Source organism: Odocoileus virginianus, chromosome 7, assembly GCF_023699985.2.
Source record: "Odocoileus virginianus isolate 20LAN1187 ecotype Illinois chromosome 7, Ovbor_1.2, whole genome shotgun sequence".
Classification (NCBI taxonomy): domain Eukaryota; kingdom Metazoa; phylum Chordata; class Mammalia; order Artiodactyla; family Cervidae; genus Odocoileus; species Odocoileus virginianus.
The window spans coordinates 17,045,375-17,066,344 of NC_069680.1; the positions used below are offsets into that span (position 1 = coordinate 17,045,375).

General features: G+C 46.7%; 1 protein-coding gene across 3 annotated transcripts in view; it reads right to left on the minus strand.

The window, feature by feature from the left end:
• The window catches only part of AFAP1L2 (actin filament associated protein 1 like 2), a 114,979-nt gene that overhangs the window by 37,478 nt on the left and 56,531 nt on the right, over positions 1–20,970 (minus strand). For all 3 annotated transcript variants that reach the window (XM_070470222.1, XM_070470221.1, XM_070470223.1), the window contains one exon: positions 6,158–6,286. In XM_070470222.1, the coding sequence (XP_070326323.1) occupies positions 6,158–6,286 (129 nt within the window). The remainder of the gene's footprint in view (positions 1–6,157; positions 6,287–20,970) is intronic.

Consider the following 20,970-nt stretch of genomic DNA (forward strand, 5'->3'; position numbering starts at 1 on the left):
CAACCTGTGTGCCTTGGTTTTCTTGTCTGCATAGTATGGAAAACAATTGTGAGGAAATATTGCCTATTTCTGGGGCTTCCCAGGTGACTCAGTGATAAAGAATCTGCCTGCCAATGCAGGAGATGCAGGAGACTTGGGTTCGATCCCTGGGTTGGAAAAACACCCTGTAAAAGGAAATGGCAACCCACTCCAGTATTCTTGCCTGGGTAATGCTATGTTCAGAGGAGCCTACAGTCCATGGGGTCGCAGAGAGCCGGACACGACTGAGCACACATACATATATACATACATACATGTTTCCTATTTCTACCTAACTGAAGTTATCAAGAGTACAAAACTCAAATATTAGGCAATCTGAAAGAGTAAGGTAACCTTATAACTAAGATTTTAAATGACAGCTTAGGACGTCCCTGGTGGTCCAGTGGTTAAGAATCCACCTGCCGATGCAGGGCACCCAGTTTGATTCCTGGTCCACCACCAGCCCACATGCCACAGGGCGACTAAGCCCATGGACCCCAACTACTTAAGTCTGTGTGCCTAGAGCCTGTGCTCCATAACAAGAAGCCACTGCAGTGAGAAGCCCACACACCACAACTAGAGAGCAGCCCCTGCTCATCACAACTAGGGAAAGCCCGCAGGTAGCAACAAAGACAGCACAAAGAAAGGAAAAAAAGACCATCTAAATTATAGCAAATAACTCAAAGGCTCAATAGTAGGAAAACGGTGAAAAATTCATAGTACATCAACATAGGTAATAGCTGGTCACCTTTAACAATAAATGGATTACTGGAGACTGTAAATGGGCCGAACATTGTAGAAGTGATTTTAGAGGATTTACTTAAGTGTTCCTGGTCTTTAACCCAGCATTTTCCTTGTCAGAAATCAATATTTTGAACTGAAAAATATTCAAGTATTTTAAAGATAAACTCCAGTATGAAAACAAATTTTATTTGAGGGTGTTCATTGCCATGTTATATAAGAATTTTTTTTTTTTTTAAAGAACAAAACTTACATGCTCACTAACAAGGGGCTAGTTGAACTAACTGAATCCTTCTCATTCATCAGTGGACACTAACCACCTGTGAAAAATAACAAAGCAGCTCTATGTCTGCTGTTTATAAAGATATCCAAAAATTAAAGGATCATGTTTCAGAAAAGAAAAAAAGAAAAGAAAAAGTACACAAACTGTCAACCCAGGGCAATGTGCACAGGCAGCAATACTAAACATAAAAATAACACAGAGCAGAATGTAGAGGCAAACCACAAAATACACGAAAATATTCTGATGACACCAAAAAGGTCACAAAAGGAATCAAAGCAATGTAAATAGGGTTTAATGTTCATTTCACGTTCATTTCTTTTCTCAAATTGTTGACTAAGCCCACACTCCTTTCCAAAAAAAGGCAAGATATTGTTGGTTATTGTTTTAACTGTGAGATTCTGAGCAGGTGATTCCTCCCCAAGATGGCCATTTGTAAACTGCAGATTAAACTGGCTCTGGTCCACGTCTCAAGGCTGCGTGTCCCTCCTTGGACATTCTGCAGGCTCTGCTTGACTCAGTATTGATCTCAGTGTTGCTAATCCCCCAGAATCCAGTAAGTAAGTAGCAGGCTCCCAGGACCGTCTGCAATCCTGTGAACTTGGCCCTGGAAAGGGGAGGCTGATGAGCTGTCCCAGGTCCAGGAGGCAGTCTCGGGGCTAGGGAATTTCTATCATTCTCTCATTTACTTTCAGAAGTGCACTGAGCCCCAGCACTATACGAGGTGCTGGGGACACAGCAGAGAACAAAACAGACATTGTCTCTGGCTTCATGAACCCACCGGGGCAGGGGCAGGCTGGAGGGAGGGAGAGGGAGGCAGACCTGGATGGATAGTTGCACAGGTGTGTGGGGAGGGACGACACTACAGGTAGGGAAGAAAGGAGAGCTCACAGTGCTCTGACCAAGTGTGTGGATCCAGGGAAAACCACCTTTGTCTGAACAGCGTGGTGGTGAGGGGTAGGGAGGAGGGGCCCAGACCCTCTCCGTTACAGTTGGATAGCCTAAATGTTCAAATCACGTCCCATCACAAGGGCAGCCCCTGAAATGTTCCCAGAGTCTCGAGCAGGGTATTGGGGAGCCCTCAGGACAGGAAAGCATATCCTAAGCAGCCCTTAGGACAGGAAAAGATATCAGGATCCCAATAAACAGACCTCAATCCATGCCTTCATCTCACCACTGAGACAAAAGAAGAGAGTAGAAAATTGAATACTATTTATCCATGAAAGACCAGAGAACAGACAATTCAATGCGAAAAGTACAGACACAGACACACACGCACACTCATAGTCTGCCCCGAAAGGTGTGGAAGTAAACAACAGCTCAGCCAGTGGAGATCACAGGTTATCTTGAAATGATCAGCCTGCCTCCACCTACAAGTCCAGGCAGGCTGAGTTCATTTTCCGGAAGATACACACAGTGAGGCAGGTCTGGGAAGCTGAGAGAAAAAAAAAAAAGAATGCTTTCAGTTTAAGGGGCTGTGCATTCTATCCTGTGTAGCACAGTAATTAACCTGGGGCAGACTAACCTGGACCGTGAAGAGGGGAGGGTAGCATCAGGGTTAGGTCGGCTGGCCACACGTGGCCATGGAGACGCAGACATGGAGACCAGACTTGTGGACACAGTGGAGGAAGGAGAGGGTGGGATGAATTGACAGAGCGGCATGGAAACTCATACACTCCCACAGGTAAAACAGATACCAAACGGGGATTTGCTCTATGACTCACGGAGATCACACCAGTGCTCTGTGACAACCTAGAGGGGCGGGACGGCGTGGGAGGTGGGAGGGAGGTTCAAGAGGGCGGAGACTACGTATATCTACGGCTGATTCATGTCGATGGATGGCAGAAACCAACACAATACTCCAAAGCAATTACCCTTCAATTAAAGACAAACAAATATTTTTTAAAAAGGGGGAAAAAAAATGTCAGTGGTTGTAACCACTCTGCCATGTGAGAAGATGCTAAGAGAACCAGAAGGGGAAACTTATCAATAGTGGCAACTCACCCGTGGGCATTGACCTGGGTGTTTGCATGCTAAGTCACTTCAGTTGTGTTCGACTCTGCGACCCTATGGACTGTAGCCCACCAGGCTCCTCTGCCCATGGGATTCTCCAGGCAAGAATACTGGAGTGGGTTGCCATGCCCTCCTCCAGGGGATCTTCTCAACCCAGGGATCGAAGCTGTGTCGCTTATGTCTCCTGCATTGCAAGCAGATTCTCTACCACTAGCACCACCTGAACAGAACTGACAGTCGAAGGTCCCAGTATGGCTTTGCATGTTTATCTGTAGTCTGGGTGCACTCTGGGGGCGACTCATCCTGGGGAGCCCCCTGACCTGCTGTCGGCGGCTCCTGCAGCCCGTCATGCTGCACAGACCAAGGGTGGGGAGGGCCTGATTTTGTAAGAGCCGAACATACAAAGATTAAGGATGAAACAGAGGTCACCTACAGGAAGTCACACTAAACCAAAAAGGAACTCTTGCACCAGGGGCTCTGATGGAGTGGTGAGAACCAGGAACCAGGGGTCAGACGCCACCACGGGGGTGTTTTTCAATTCCCAACAGAGGTGTTCTTTATCATCAAACATTCTCAAGTTGGAGCACATCTAAATAGACTGGGAGTGTGCTCTTTAAAGGGTTCCACCAATGAGTCCCTCTGCGGAGTGACTCATTCCGCTCTTAACTCACCTGCTTTGTAACATGCATTTCCCATCCATTCGTCCCACCTTTGATGTAATGCTGATCAGCACTCAAGGCGGGTCAGCAGACACTCACTACAAAGCCAGGAGGAGCCTGGGAACCAGGGGGTGGCCTGCAGAGCTCAAAGGCAATGAAGGGGCTCCAAGAAAATGCCTTTGATGAAAGGCTAAGGGAGCCAGATTATGCCGACAGAAGAGAAGGCTGCCAGGCATATAACAACATGCTTTTGCTTTTATAACTTCTCTGATATTCAGACAATAGGAACTAATTCCACAGGGAACAAAGAAAAGGAAAAGGGACTTTGAAATGTTGCCCAGGGGATGCAGGCTGGATGTCAGGGAGGAGTTCCTGACTGTGATGGCCAGAGCAGGTGCACCTCTCCCCCTGGCACGGATCGGAGCTGTTCCTACTGCGAGGCAGATGGATTTGATGCCCTCTTACGATCCTAAAATATCACTTTCAGTTCTCAAACATCCGATATAAAAATAAACTTGACTAAACTGTTATGACTTCACAAGAAGGCTCTTTTAAAAAAAAAAAATTGTGCTAGAAATGAAACCATATGTCTACAAGAAGACTTGTACAAGACTGTTCAAAGCAGTCTTATTATTCCTAACAGCCCAAATCTGCGAATAAACCAAATGTCCATCAACAAATGAATTGGATAAACAGGTTGCAGTATATTCACAGAATGGAAAACCAATCAGGAATAAAAGGAACTACTGAGGCAACCCATGGCATGGCAGAATCTCCTGAGTGAAAGGGGCCCAACCCAAAGGACAAACCATTCAATTTCATTTATATGAAAATACAGAAAGGGCATCACTAATCAGTGGTGGAAGAAATCTGAACAATGGTTGCCTTGGGGTGGGTGGGGATGAATTCTTGCCCTTGAAAGATAGAAATGCTCCCGAGACAACAGAAATGTTCCATGTCTTGTTTTGGGTGCTGGGTGTACAGGTGTATGAGCTTCCCAGGTGACGCTAGTGGTAAAGAACCCACCTGCCAATGTAGGAAATATAAGAGACAAGGGTTCAATCCTTGAGTCAGGAATATCCTCTGGAGGAGGGTACGGCAACACAACCCACTACAGTATTCTTGCCTGGAGAATTCCATGGACAGAGGAGCCTGGTGGGCTACAGTCCATAGGGTTGCAAAGAGTCGGACACTACATTCTCAATTAAAACCACTGACGAGAAAATTAAAGTGATAAGAATAAAGTAGTACTGCTTATAATATTCTTTACTACTCTTGTAGTCTGTAGATTGAATTTGCCCTCCTCTATTAAAAATTTTCATAGAGGACTTAGCATGCACGCACACACATGTGTATATAGTTGTCAAAACTCACTGAATTGACTACACAAGATCTGTGTACTTGACTGGATACAGAATCTAGCTTGATTAAAAACATAGAAACGATAATTAACTCAGGGTTCTTTGATTTGTTGTTGTTTAGTCACTAAGTCATATCTGACTCTTTTGTGACCCCATGACTGTAGCCTGCCAGGCTCCTCTGTCCGTGGGATGCTTCAGGCAAGAATATTGGAGTGGGTTGCCATTCCCTTCTCCAGGGGATCTTCCCAACCCAGGGATCAAACTCGCATCTCCTGCACTGGCAGGCGGATTCTTTACCACTGAGACACCAGGAAAGTCCTGTGATATACAGTCTTAAAGCAAGGTTTTCCAGTTTTCCTTTGGGCTGTATGACTCTGGACAAGCTATTAGACTTTCTAGGCCTCAGTCTCCTCATCTGTAATAATAGCACCGACCTCATAGGAGTGTTTTTAAGATGAAGCTTCTTTAACACATGTGCAGGTGGGAAGATCTCAACGAAGCCCTAGCTATTATTATAAAACTAGTTTATTTTCCCTTCTCTACTTTCAACCATAGAAAGAATACTTTGGAAAACACTGCTTAAAACCTCTTTGTGGGCTACCATGTTGAGAGTTCGTGAGGCTACCACACACGTCCCATCACTTCTGTGCTGTTACCACCTGCTGTGTCCTAGTAAAAATGCATAAATTAAGTCCTAACCCTGAACAGCTCAGAATGTGACTGTATTTGGAGAAAGGCTATTCAGAGAGATAATTAGGATTAAATGAGGCTGCTGGGGTGGGCTCTGTTCCCATATGAATGGTGTCGTTACAGGAGAGGAGATTTGCGCACTGACGTGCACGCACCGGAAGACGGTGTAAACACGCGGGGAGAAGAGGACCATCTGTACACCAAGGAGACCAGCCTCAGAAGGAACCGACCCTGCCAACACCTTGATCACAGAGTTTTAGCCTCCAGGACTGTGAGAAAATGAGTTCCTGTTGTTTAACCCAGGTCGGGGGCCGTTCTCACGGCAGCTCTAACACGCAGACGACCATCTCCCTGTTTCCGCGGGGACCCTTCCCCAAGGCCCCGACCACACTCACTGCTGCTCTTGGTGTACAAGCGGAGAAGCTCGGCCAGGCTGCTCTTCTTCACCACGGCCGTGCTGCTCAGGTTCTCCTGGTCAAGAATCCTGAGGAAGTCATCCAGCTCCGTCAGCAGCTGCTCCAGGGCTAGAGACAGAAGACAAGACACTCTTAAAGCAGCTGCCTTCTCCCCAAAGGCCCCACTCAGATACACCTCTGATCCCATAGCATCCCATGATGGACACTCTGGTCTCAAGGAGAGGCGTGTGGGGTGAGGTCAGGCAGCACACAGGGGACCCAGGCAATAGGTATGATTCCCAGCGCCAGGGTGGTGGGGACAGGCCAACAGGCCCTTGGCTTTGGGATGGACAACCTCGGCCAAAGCTACAGGGCCACCATTTGCTGGAGTGACAGTGGTCAAGGTGGCCCGACAAAGCCCCTCAGGCCATGAGAGTCTCTGGAAACAGGATTTTCTTCCTCAATTAAAGAACAGCTCGGGGCCTGGCGAACTTGAACACAGATCAAACCCACAACCATCAAAAGAAATGCTGTGGTTGACCCAGTTGTTAAACCTTTCCCCAAGGATGGGGAAACACAGTCACTCCAGGGAGATGAAACGGTGATTATGCTGTCCCAGCAGGACTATAGACAACCCATCAAAAGCCACGCTTGGACAAACAAAACCTTTCTCCAAGATTCTTCAGTGACTGAGAATCAATGTCACGAGTCCAGCATCACTCCCAAGTTGGTTAAGGGCTGCGGTGCCTCGGGATCCACAGCCCTTATTTGTGGTGTCTAATAGGTGTCTCTCAAGTGTCACTGTTACAGATTCCTTGCCTGGAGAATCCCAGGGAAGGGAGAGCCTGGTGGGCTGCCGTCTAGGGGGCCACACAAGGTCGGACATGACTGAAGCGACTCAGGAGAAGTAGCAATAGGTGTCTCTCAAGTGCCGCTGTTACAGAAGCACTTGTTGACTTCTAGCTGGAAGCACCCTGCAGAAATTATAGTGCAGTGCAACAGGGTAGACGCAGGACCTTCACCACATCATTACTGTTATTGTTGTTATTGTTAATGACCTAAATCTCAACTAAGAACAGAATGTCAGACACTTCCCTGATAGTCCAGTGACTGAGACTCCACGCTCCCGACACAGGGGACCTGGGATCAGCCCCTGGTCAGGGAACCAGATCCTACATGCAGCAACTAGGAGTTCTCATGCTACAGTGAAGATCAAAGATCCTAAGCGCTGCAACTAAGACCCAGTGTAGCCAAGTAAATAAATAAAAACAAATATATATAAAAAGAGAACAGGATGCCGCATTCACGGGTGGGGTCCTCATCTTGGCTCTCTCTCCCTGCCCGGCTGGCTCTCCTGAATGTGCTCATTAATAGCAGTGGTTTTGAGGGTCTAAACAGTGCTTTCCAAACCTGGCTACATTGGAATCACCTGGAGAGATTTTCAAACTCCTGATGCCCAAGCCACACCCAGATGGATGATATCCAAGCCTCTGGGAGTGAGACCCAGGGGTCAGTAGTTCTCAGACCTCCTCAGGTGATTCTGATATGCACATATTTTATTTTTGCAGCAATAAACCTGACATACTTTTAATTAAACTATCCCTTCAATTTTAAAAAATTCAAAGAAAATAAACATGTTTAAAAATGCCCTTATTTACAAGTTAGTACACTTTTTACTTTGACATTCAGGCTTTCGTAGACAGCTTTCAGCATTAATTACTTTTTGAACTATTATTTTCATTCTTCTTTGTCACAGGGAGTTAACAGTGATGGACTTAAGACGCATTTTTTTCCTTTTTTTTTTCCCCTCTTTTTCTCTAACCAGAAGCTTGGAAGACCACAAGGAAGGAAAAAAAAAAAAGCAAAGATCTGTTATACATGATAAAGTTGTCAAGAAATGTCTTATTCCTAGAAAAGAAACTTAGCATCTGTTGAGCTTTTGAAACAAACAGTGTGAGCTTTTGAAGCTGAGAAGCATGGGTCTGAACACAAGGCCAGGGGCCACACCTGTGGGCTCTGCTTCCGAGGCAGCAACCGAGTGGCCTAGGCCTGCCCTCCACCACCTACTCCGGGAACTCCGAGCAGTCGCTCAAACTCCAGGCTTGTTCCCTCTGTACCGTGAAGAGCACGTGGGCCCCACCCATCTCACAAGGTTGGTGTAAAAGACAAAACCTGTGAAGCTCTCCACAGCTTCACTTGTGAAATGCTACGCTAACCACACAAAGAGCTCTGTCATCTCCTCCCATCCTGTGGCATCACTAGTTATTTCTTCTTCTCCACCTTAGAGTGCTCATCTTTAAGCTCCACTTTAGAGAAAAACGCAAAACCTTGCCCCTAACACTCCCTACCACAGAAGGGGGTGGAAGGAAAGGAAGGTCACTTCCTCAGAGCAGCCTTGCTTGACCACCTTCTCCAAACTAGCTATTTATTATCATTTTCTAACTCAACATCTAGGCCTTCATAGCCCTAGTAGTAGGGCTATGTGGTAGGGCTACTTCTTAGTAATAAGAATTTACCTCATTTTAAAGATTTGTAAATGAGTAACATCAATAACAAATGAAATAATAGTTTTTATTTACTTGCTCATTTTTAACATGCATCTTTGTCTTTCTCACCCTGGTCTAGTCTGTTAGCTCAATGAGAATCAGAACCACATCCATCCTAATCCTTGGCACCTCACACTGTTACAGGTGTTGAATGAATGTTTATGGAAAGAATTAATAAATAAATGAGTAAATTCGGCACCTACTAGCTCACAGCAACTCTAGGAGGTAAGCAACATTATGCCCATTTTGCAGATGTAGACCTCAAGGCCCAGAGAAGACCCATAATGTCCCACACGGCCAGTGGCAGAGAGCTGGGTTTGCTACCTGACTCCAAGACTGAGCTCCTGGCAACACCCCAACTGATAGCTCCATGTAGGGCTTTCTTTCAGCATCCTTCAAAGGCCTGGCTCCCCAGAACTGGACCTTAACCCTAGACTACCTACTAACCTCCCCCCTGACCAATAATGAAGCCCTCACGCTCCCCTCGTTCTCAATGGCCTGTTTTTGTTCAAATACCTCTTTGACTCTCAGTGGGACAGTAGCCTCTGACTTCATTCCTGAAAAACCAAACTCCCTGGAATGAATATTGCCGTTGACTGGGAGAGAGCTGGAGGAAGCAAAAGGGAATGAGGATGTTTATTTCAGAGGAGAAGAGAGACAAAAGTCTGGACACATGTGATCATCAGATCAAACAGCCTGCTCACTCAGATGAGTGGGTGGATGGAAGATGCCCTCATCTCTGCCAGAGACAAGATGAGTAGATGGTGAGTGATAGGCAAGGCAAGACGAGAAATAAGCCACATTGGGTAGCTCTGCTTGGCAAAGAACCATGAACCAACAGCAGAACCTCCTGCCCCGTCCTTAGGTATTGGGAAGAGCACCCTGAGAAGTCTCCAAGAGGCCAGTGGCTTTTGCCCAGTTTTACTTAAAATTGATCAAAATCTTTATGGAGTGAATTTTGAAAGAGCACTGGCAAAAGTTCCCTGAGCTCACTGGATTAGTAAGTCCCCTACCTACAAAAGAGTTCCATTCTGAGAGCGTGTTCATAAGTCCAGTTTGTTCATTAAGTCCAACTAACACAATCAGCTCTATAGTACTGTAACAGATGTATCATACTTTTCCCACAAATAATACATAAAAAAACACAAAAATTAACACACTTTGAATCTTACATTTTGCATCTTGAAAAGTCCAGTAGTACAGCACAACCTTATGGAAGAAAGTGAAGAAGAACTAAAGAGCCTCTTGATGAAAATGAAAGAGGAGAATGAAAAGTTGGCTTAAAGCTCAACATTCAGGAAACTAAGATCATGGCATCCGGTCCCATCACTTCATGGCAAATAGATGGAGAAGCAGTGGAAACAGTGGCTGACTTTATTTTTCTGGGCTCCAAAATCACTGCAGTCAGTGATTGCAGCTGTGAAATTAAAAGACACTTACTCCTTGGAAGGAAAGTTATGACCAACCTAGACAGCATATTAAAAAGCAGAGACATTACTTTGTCAACAAAGGTCCATCTAGTCAAAGCTATGGTTTTTCCAGTGGTCATGTATGATGTAAGAGTTGGACTATAAAGAAAGCTGAGTGCTGAAGAATGGATGCCTTTGAACTGTGGTGCTGGAGAAGACTCTTGAGTGTCCCTTGGACTTCAAGGAGATCCAACCAGTCAATCCTAAAGGAGATCAGTCCTGGGTGTTCATTGGAAGGACTGATGTTGAAGCTGAAACTCCAATACTTTGGCCACCTGATGCCAAGAGCTGACTCATTAGGAAAGACCCTGATGCTGGGAAAGATTGAGGGCAGGAGGAGAAGGGGACGACAGAGGATGAGATGGTTGGATGGCATCACCAACTCAATGGACATGGGTTTGGGTGGACTCCAGGAGTTGGTGATGGACAGGGAGGTCTGGCGTGCTGCAGTTCATGGGGTCGCAAAGAGTTGGACATGACTGAGCGACTGAATGGAACTGAATGGCACAACCGCTGGCATACAGGGGCTGGCAGTGAGTGAACAAGCAAGAAGAGTTACTGACTGGAGGAGGGAAAGGATGTGGGAGATGGTAGAACTGAAGGGTTTTCAACAATAGGAGACGGAGGGCAAGCTGCAATTTCACTCATGCCTGATGTTGATGGCACAGGTTCTGGTTTCTCACGGGATTCAATTCTATCTACTCTCTGGGAAAAAAATGATCCAGCAACATCTGGGTAGCAGCTCCTTTTTCCTCGTCATAGAAGAAATGGTAGCACTGGATTGCATTCTGGACAGCTGATGCAACCTTCATGTACTGTCCTATGCCTCGAAAACTAACGGTGCCTCCTCAAGTGCTTCCCCTTGCCGTTTACTGCATCGTGAATCTCTTTGGTTCTTCAGTTACTTCTTCCTCTTGTTTCTCTTAATCCTTTCTCTGGGCCTCTATTTCCATTAGGTGTTCAATGCACATTCACATCTTTGAAAGTTCACAACTTGAAGGTTCAAAGGTAGGGGACTCACTGTACCAGGTGAGACCTGAGAGTGTGCCCAGCACTCAGCAAGGCCCTCAGCCTAAACTTACTGGGAAACTGGAAAGGCAATCAGGACTATGTGGTTCTGGTCTCTTGCAAGCTCGTTGGCAGAGCAAGACCAGCACAGGTGAAGTGATCAACAGACCAAGCTACACCACCAAAAATTCAAGAATCAAGCAGGTGATGTCACTTCACATGTGATAGGAGGTCAGACAAGAGGCTGAAGGCTGGAAGGTTTCTAGGAAGAGGCCATAGTAAAGTAAGGCTTTGTGTTGTTTTTTGTTCGGTTTGGTTTGATTTTGAACAGCTATTCATGAGTTTCCTATTGGCTGCAGAAACTCACAGGCTAAAAAGCACTGAGTTTCAAGAAGGCAAACTCAGGAAAACAAAGGCTAAATGACACTGCTCCTTGAACTCAGCTGCAGTGGATAAGGAAAATTGAAAGAACCTTGAGAAACAATTAGGATCCCAAGCCACATTTTTCCTGACCTTCTGACCTCTGCCGGGCTGTTACTCCTGCTACCCCTGCTAACAAAAAAAGAAAAAAAGCCCAAGAACTGAAAGTGTCTCTTGCTTCCACATCCTCAGCTATTCCCAAAAGCTGCATGATTCCTGGAAAACAGCCTTTGTTTATTTCTTATGTGAGCAAATACATACCAAGCCAAAGGATGAAAAGCATCGTGCCTGGCTCTGGGGAGACAAAGGTGACCCAAATGCTTGGAAATGGGGGTGCCAGTGAATACACCGGGTAAAACAGAAGTGATCCAGGGACACCTCCAAGGATCAGGGATGCACCAAGAAAAGAAACAAACTCAGAGGTTCTCAAGGGGAGGAATTTATAAGCTGGTCATTGAGGATGAATAGGAGCTAGCCAGAAAGAGGCAAAGGCATCCAAGGAAAAGGGAATGAGACGCTCAGACGACTCAGGTACCAAAAGCACACGGGCATCTGAGAAACCATGAGTAGCACTGTGTGTCAGGGCGCCCAGAGCAGGCAGGCACAGTGAGTGGGCTTCGAAGGGGAGTAGGGGGGCTCTGTGGCCAGACCTACAGAATCAGATCAGGTGGGCAGATCATAAGGGCTTTATCTACTTTGCTAAGGAGTTTGTGCCTTTTCCGGCAGGACCTCTGGGCAACGCAGTGGAAGAGGCCATATAATACTATTCTCCAAGCTGGCTAGAAGTAAAGTAACTCTGCCAACTGTGGGGAGGACAATGGAAGGGAACTGGGGACAGGGAGGGGAAGCAGGGAGGCCAGCGAGATGACTGCGTTAGCACAGATGACAATGATGACAGTGTGTCCTAATCTCAGCGGTTGGGACAATGCAGGGTGCTACACCCCCCACCACCTCCAATTCTCCTGAGCACTCTGCAAGTGTGGAGCGGGGTAGGCTGGATTACAACCTGACTTATCACATCCACAGTCAGCAGTGGCACTGGGGCTCCAGTCCAAGTACTGGCTGTCTGCAGACTGTCCCCAGGGGAAGTCAGAGAGGTTCCCTGGATCACAGCTTCTGCTTCCCACTCCTCCGTACTTTACAGGGTAGCAGGGGACAGGATGGAAGGGCTGGACTTGAGACAGGTGACGGGTAGCGGCCGTGGGTCTCAGTGATCATTCCATTAGACGTGGAGACTGTGAGCGAAGGTGCCCGCGGTGGCCGAGGGATGCGGAATGCCACCAGACGCACAGGCCTGAGGTCCCTGCAGTCAAGTGGGCAGCTGTGGTCCCTGCCCCTGGGGAACTGATGGGCCAGGCAGATGGGAAAGTTGGGGAACACTGAGAAAGCAGAAAGCTTCCTTTCTCGTGAAAAGAGCTGAGCTAGGTGAAAGGTAAGCCCTGGGGTTGAAGAAAGACAGGACCAGAAGCAGCAGGAGTCACAAAGCCCAGAGGTCATCTCCCTTCCTCTTCGGATCCATGACATCCTTCAAGATCTGTCTAGGTCCCTTGTCCACAAAGCCGCCCATGACCGAGCTCCCTGGCCAACTCTGCCTCCCCACATCCCTCACTGTCAAAGTCAAGTTGTTCACAGTCGTCTCGGTCTGTGCCAGGTCTACATTCTGGGCTAGGCCTGAGCCCAGTTCTGGTCAAGGGTCAGCCTCTGGAAGTCTGGGCCTCTAACAAGGCGCTAAACACAGAAGAGGCCAGGGATGCTTCTGAGATCATACCCTCCAAGGTCCAGCCACAGGCTCCCCCGATCCCAAAGCAAAGCGTTCTGATGAAAACTTTTACAAGCCAAACAAGCAGAAGGTGAAGCAGCAACTGTCTTTTTCTGGAAAAACGAAAATCCTCTTTGGACGGATTTCAGTAAGCCAAAGCAAAGGTATTCATGTACCTGCTTTCCTCAAAGCCAAGTGGCGTGAAGCAACCTTTGGAAAAGCAGGGGAAACCAAGAGCTCAGGACCTTGAAAACAGCAACTGATAAAAGCAAGGCCCCAATCTTGCGCCAGCCCCAGTGACATTTTAAAGAGCTCAGAGGAATGCGGCCCTTTCGTTGCGACCCTGGAACGTGCTCAGCTCCCTTCCCCCCCCCATCCCCCTCCATCCCCCCCAAAACCCCTCATTTTGGTCTCTCCCTCGTCCTCCAGCAGAGGGAGGGGAAAATAAAGAGTGTTGTTCACTGTGGAAACTGTAGGCCCTTGTGCAGGCTTTGCATCCTGGCTCTGTTCAAGTTCAGAGCTGTCTGCTCACAGGCTGACAGCTCATCAATAAGATTCTTGTTCAGGACTCGCAAGGCCCACGCGGAGCTGGACGGGTCAACTGCGCGATTCACTGCCCTCGGCCCAGCCAGGCTCTGCCTCCAGAAGACCTCCTCCCCCGGTTCCGCTCATTCTGAGGCAGTCCCGCTTTGTGGTCACTAGGTTCCCAAACATACATGTCTTCCCAACATGCCAAAAAAGCTGCTCCTCATGGTTCCCCTGCTGTTTTATGCACGTATTTTTATTTATTCAGCTGCATTTGCTGAAGACCCACAATTCAGGGTGATTTTCCTTCCAAACATAAAACTAAGCAGAACTCTTCCTTAAGTATAAAGACATGCATTCCCCTCCATATCCCATTGGTTCCCAACATGAGCCACTATAGACATATCATCTGCATGAACCCCACTGCTAGAGACCAACTGAAGTCATGAAGCTGGTGACAGTTTCTGTGATAAGCGACAGCCCCAGGTGGCTTGCCATGGAGACCAGAAAATGCCAGCAGATTTCTTCTGATCCTAGAGAATCCTCAAGTTCTCAAGAATGAACTTTTGGGGCTTCCCTTGTGGCTCAGTGATAAAGCATCTGCCTGCCAGTGTGGGAGACAAGGGTTCAATCCCTGGTCCGGGAAGAGCCCGCATGCCATGGAGCATCTACGCCCGTGTGCCACAATTACTAAGCCTGTGCTCTGAAGCCCGGGAGCTGCAAGTCCTGAGCCCATGTACCTCAACCCCTGAAGCCCTCTTGCCCCAGCGCCATGCTCTGCAACAAGAAGCCACTGCAATGAGAAGCCCGCACACTGCAGCAAAGAGTAGCCCCTGCTCCCCACAACGAGAGAAAAAGCCTGTGCAGCAGCAAAGACCAAAAGATACAGACAGCCAAAAATACATAATTTATTTTAAAAAATAATTATAAAAAAGAAAGAGAATGAACTTTTGGAAAACATGCCCCTTTGCTCCACCTAAAAGGAGATTCCTTCCCCCCAGCCCTTTAAGGAGATCAAAGCCTCCTTTTTTTTACAAGAGTCAAATGCCAAGTCAACCTTTACCAAGTACCCGATGTACTGGTGGGTATGTGCCAGGCATTGTTGACAGGAAGTGGGTTTCTTTTTTTTTATGGTGGTAATACAATATAACTTTAGGTTTATTTACTTTAGCCACTTTAAAGCTCACAATTTGGTGTCTCGATGCCATGCAAATATCACCACCATTATCTAGTTCCTGAACTTTTTCATCACAAATTCATTAGTCTGTAGCTCTCCATTCTTTCCTCCCCTAGATTTATGGCAACCACAATTCTGCTTTCTGTCTCTATGGATTTGCCAATTCTGGATAATTCATGTAAATGCAATCATATAGTATGACTTTCTGAGCCTAACTTCTTTCATGATTCATCACGATTTTAAGATCCATCCAAGCTATAGCATGTATAGTATTTCATTACTTCTTATGGCTGAGCAATATTCCCTTGTATGGATATACCACCTTCTGTTTAACCCTTCATTATTAATGAGGAAGTGAGATCTTATTACACAAAAAAACTTTTTAATTGGGCTATCATTTCTGTACACAGTAATGTCCTCTGTTTTTACTGCATACTTCTACTGTTTTGACAAACACACTCAGCTGTGGCAATTATCACCGCAGTCAAGATGCAGAATATTTCCATCACCCAAAAAGTTCCTTTGTGCCCTTTTGCAGGTGACTCCTTCCTCACTCCCAGGCCCTGGCAACCTGCAGGAGGCTCTCAAGACTGCATGGGACTCCCAAGACTGGAGAATGATGATCCTTTTACTGAACAGAAGGCATCTCAGATTTGTCCATCGTTGTACATGTATGCGAACTCTGTTCCTTTGGATTGCTGTGTACTACTCCACCCTACAGTTGCAGGAAGCCCATATGTCTCCATAAATTCAAAGGCATCTTCTCTGCTGGGTGCTTTAACACAGGCACTGCTGGTCTCTGTGTCCTCACACCAGTTTTTCATGCTCTTGAAGGCACCCTCTGCTGACTTTCAAGGGCATGACTTGAACACCAAATGAATGACCACTCAGGGCATACAAGCAAAAGGCATACAAAAGACAAAGCAGTGATTCTTACCAAAGGCTGCACACTGGAATCACCTGGGGAGTTAAAAAAAAAAAAATATTCCTGATGCCTGGTCCATCCCCAGAGCTCCTTCTGTAATTGCTGAGTGTGGTCTGGGCCTCAGGAGTTCTCAAAACTTTCCAGATGATTCTACTATGCAGCCAAGGAGATGAACCACAGAGATAAAGGTGTGATGGTTGCTTCATGAAAAGTCTTTTAAATTTAGAAAATTATGTATAAGAGTCCTTAAAAACAAATTTCCCTAGTGCTGCTATATAACTCCATTCTGATTTCACAGGGAGAACTTTCTAGGTTCATGCTTATTACATAAAGTTGTTGTTCAGTCACTAAGTCATATTTGACTCTTTGCGACCCCATGGACTGCAGCACGTTAGGCTTCCTTGTCCCTCACTATCTCCCAGAGTTTGTTCAAACTCATGTCCATCGAGTCAGTGATGCCATCCAACCATCTCATCCTCTGTTGCCCCCTTCTCTTCTTGCCCTCGATCTTTCCCAGCATCAGGGTCTTTTCCAATGAGTCGGCTCTTCACATCAGGTGGCCAAAGTACTGGAGCTTCAGCTTCAGCATCAGTCCTTCCAATGAGTATTGAGGGTTGATTTCCTTTAGGATTGATTGGTTTGATCTCCTTGCAGTTCATGGGACTCTCAAGAGTCTTCTCCAGCACCACAATTAGAAAGCATCATTTCTTTGGCGTTCACCCTTCTTTATAGTCCAACTCTCACATCCATACATGACTGGAAAAACCATAGCTTTGACTATGCAGACCCCTGTCAGCAAAGTGTATATAAAGTTAGATACACTTGAAAATGCATTTTTTTTTTTCTTCTAACATCTTTTCCCTTCTGGACAGTGAGGAAGGGAAGTGTGGAAGACAAGAACCAAGAAGTCTTTGTGTTTACACATCACAGAACTCAGTTCTTTGTCCTGCTTGAACAAGTGGGAGTTCTTATCACTGACAATCAGCACCCAGAAGATTTGCAGGCTTCCCTCCTCGGTGGGCTATCATTGGTCCTGTCTGCTTGGACCTTAGGAGAGTAGCCAGAAATGTAAATAACTTTCTCCAGGATAAATACTCCAGGAGTCTTTATCTCCATCTCCAAGAAACAGCGAGGGGGAGACGACTGTGCTCCATCTACCAGGGCTGTGACTGCATTGCTCCCTGCTGAGCCTGACCTTCAAGGTCAATCTGTCATCCTTTTTTTTTTTTTTTTTTTTTGCAAGATCTGCCTTTTCTCACCTATCTCAGAGTCTCATCACTTAAACACTTTCTCCAAGAAAAGGCTGCTCTCTGCACTCCCAGATTAGCTGTGTGGGCTTGAAGAGGGTGGACAGATGCTCTGCTGCGGCTTGCACTCCTGGAAAAACAACTCGAGCTGCTCACTGGTGACCTCTCAGATGGAACAAACCTCCCCAAGAGCAGAATTCCAACCCCAGCGACGGAGCCAGCTGGAACTGGAGCCGCTTAGATATGGCCCCTCGGAAATTCACACAGTAACCGCTAAAGACATCAAACTAAGCACAGCAAGGCAGAGAGGCCAAGGACTTGCCAAGGGCCACTTCCCTCTGCTTCAGCCTGCCCAGAAGCACCACCTGGCCACCCAATCCAAAGCAGAGGGGCTATGACTTGGCGATTCTCCCATCTCTAATTTCCTATTTGTCCCATGAATGCAAATCCTTAGTCCCCAGTGAGGCTGAAAGCTCTGAGTAGGTAGGGACCACATCTTCTGGTTTGGTTTCCCCCACTATGAATGACAACCCACTCCAGTATTCTTGCCTGGGAGATCCCATGGACAGAGGAGACTGGTGGGCTACAGTCCATGGAGTCGCGCAGAGTCGGACATGATTGAGCAACTGACATACCATGCTTAAACAATGCTTTGCTCAAAAGTCGATGCTTGGAAAACATCTGCTGAGCATAAGGCTTTCAGAGACACCACAGACATCCACCCCCCAGTGAAGGCTCCTCCTGAATTATCTTGCACTGAAAGTTATCTGGGCTGGTTTGTCCAGTAGGACTGGGCAGAGGGCTCACCAGTTACAGACCACAATTCAGATCCCCGCAGTTAACAGCTCTGGAAGGACACCCAGAGGCAGCCCCAAGCAGTGGACCTATCTCACAACTGGACAGCATCCTGCTGGGAGAACGTTCTCCACGGTACAGGTGTGAAGGGCATGGGGGTGGCTGCTCCCCCAGAGACCAGGAACCTAGGGCTGAAGGAGCTTGACCCCCAGGGCACTCCAGCAGTTCAGGGGGTACAGGAGGGCAGGGGCGGGGCAAGCCAGGCTCTAGCAGCCATCAGGGTCCAGGCCAGACAAAGAGGCTTTGGGGCCCAGGGGGCCTTTGTTCCCCTGGCTCAGTTAGGACATTCCTTAAATGCAATCTGCCAGAAGAGTGGCTTCATTCAGACTCAGTTATGCGGGTGGGAGGCACAGAGGTTCAGCTGGGTGGCTCCCTGCATGGCAAGACCCACAACAACTGGTACAAACCATTTCAGTCTCTGAACGAGGGGTCACTCAAGTTCACTTTGGAAGTTTGGGAACTACAGTGTCTAACAGAGAAAAAAAAAAAAGCCTGGGAAATAACAGTGGTTATCACTTGGTGGAGGGGTTCTGGGAAATTTTTCATTCCTTCTTTATATCCTTCCCTCTTCATCAACACAAAAGAGCAGTGAGTTATTACACAGAGAGAAGATGCTGCCCAGGGGCTGCTCTGCTTTCGGTTTTGGCTGCAAATTAAGGTTTGGACTTATTCACTGTTGGACAAAAAGAACAGAAACTACAAATGTATGGAAAGAAAAAATAATCACCGTCCTGTTCAGATTTCCTGTTTCTTTCCAGGTTTTGGCAACAGGAATGACACACCATTGGGCTGATGTACTAGTGGGGCCTCTTGATCCTGTTCAGGCCTCCACCAGCAAGGTCAAAATCAGCCACAGCAGTCCCAGACCACCACCACCTTGACCTTGGGATCAGCCAGGATTAGGCTGCCCCAGCCTGATCCAGTGCCCCCTGCCCTACATAGTCAAGAGTCCTTCCCTGGGGGTCCAAGGAGCTGAGCTAGAGGACAAAGGTCTCCCAGTCCCCTAGCCTCTTTATCTGGCCTGGACCCTGGTGGCTCCTGGACCTGAAATTCCTTACATTCCCTGTGAACTGCTGGAATGTCCTGGGAAGCTGGGGCGGAGGGGTGGGGGGGCAGTCCTCATGTACCTTTTGGAAATGACCCTGATGCCGGGAGAGATTGAAGGCAAGAGGAGAAGGGGACAACAAAGGATGAGATGGTTAGATAGCACCACCAGCTCAATGGACATGAATTTGAGAAAACTCCAGGAGATGGTTGGAGAAGGAAATGGCAACCCACTTCAGTATTTTTTTAAATTATTTATTTTTTAATTGAAGGATAATTGCTTTACACAGTTTTGTTTTCTGTCAAACCTCAACAATGAATCAGTCATAGGTATACACATATCCCCTCTCTTTTGAACCTCCCTCTCATCTCCCTCCCCAGCCCACCCCTCTCGGTTGATACAGAGCCCCTGTTTGAGTTTGCTGAGCCAAAAAGCAAATTCCTGTTGGCTATCTGTTTTACATATGGTAATGTAAGTTTCCACATTACTCTCTCTCTCACCCTCTCCTCCCCTCTTCCCATGTCCATAAGTCTATTCTGTTTCTCCATTTCTGCCCTGCAAATAAATTCTTCAGTACTATTTTTCTGGATTCCATAGATATGTGTTAGTATGTGATATTTATTTTTCTCTGACTTACTTCACTCTGTATAATAGGCTCTAGGTTCATCCACCTCATTAGAACTGACTCAAGTGTGTTCCTTTTTGTGGCTGAGTAATATTCCATTGTGTATATGTACCACAACTTCATTCATTCATCTGTCAATGGACATCTAGGTTGCTTCCATTGTTCTAGCTATTGTAAATAGCGCTGCAATGAACAGTGGGATACATGTGTCTTTTTCAATTTTGGTTTCCTCAGGGTATATGCCTAGGAGTGGGATTGCTGGGTCATATGGTGGTTTTATTCCTAGTTTTTTAAGGAATCTCCATACCGTCTTCCATAGTGGCTGTATCAATTTACATTCCTACCAACTGTGCAAAAGTGTTCCCTTTTCTCCACACCCTCTCCAGCATTTATTGTTTGTAGACTTTTTTTTGATGGCCATTTTGACCAGTGTGAAGTGATATCTCATTGTAGTTTTGATTGGCATTTCTCTAATACCACTCCAGTATTCTTGCCTGGAGAATTCCATGGACAAAGAAGCCTGGCAGGCTACAGTCCATAGGGTTGCAAAGGGTCAGACACGACTGAACAGCTACCAGTCACTCATTTGCCAGGAGACAGTGGAGGACAGAGGAGCCTCCACTATTTGCTTCATGGGACTGCAGTTCATGGGACTGCAGAAAGTTGGCCATGACTGAATGACTGAACAACATGTACCTTTCGCCCTCAGTTCTTGGTCCAGAGAAAGCAGTGTCCTCCATGCCCTTCCCATCTGTACCAGGTTCCAAATTTACACTGCTTAATCCTAATTCCAAATCATGGCTCAGCCTTGGGTTGGTTTCACCACATACAGGCTGTGTGGCATTTGGAGAGCTTAACTGAGCTCTCTGTACTTCAGTTTCTCATTTGTAAAATGGGTTTAGTAACAGTATCTACATTTCATAGGATTGGTAGAAAGATCACAAAATAACCCCAGTAAGTACACATACTAAGGTAAATGTTAGTTGCTATATGTATATGTATGTAAAGTAGCTCAGTCGTGTCCGACTCTTTGCAACCCCATGGACTGTAGCCCGCCAGGCTCCTCTGTCCAAGGAATTCTTCAGGCAAGAATACTGGAGTGGGTTGCCATGTCCTCCTCCAGGGGATCTTCCCGACCCAGGGATTGAACCCTGGTCTCCTACAATGCTGGCAGATTCTTTACCGTCTGAGCCACTGTTAAATAAAACCTAA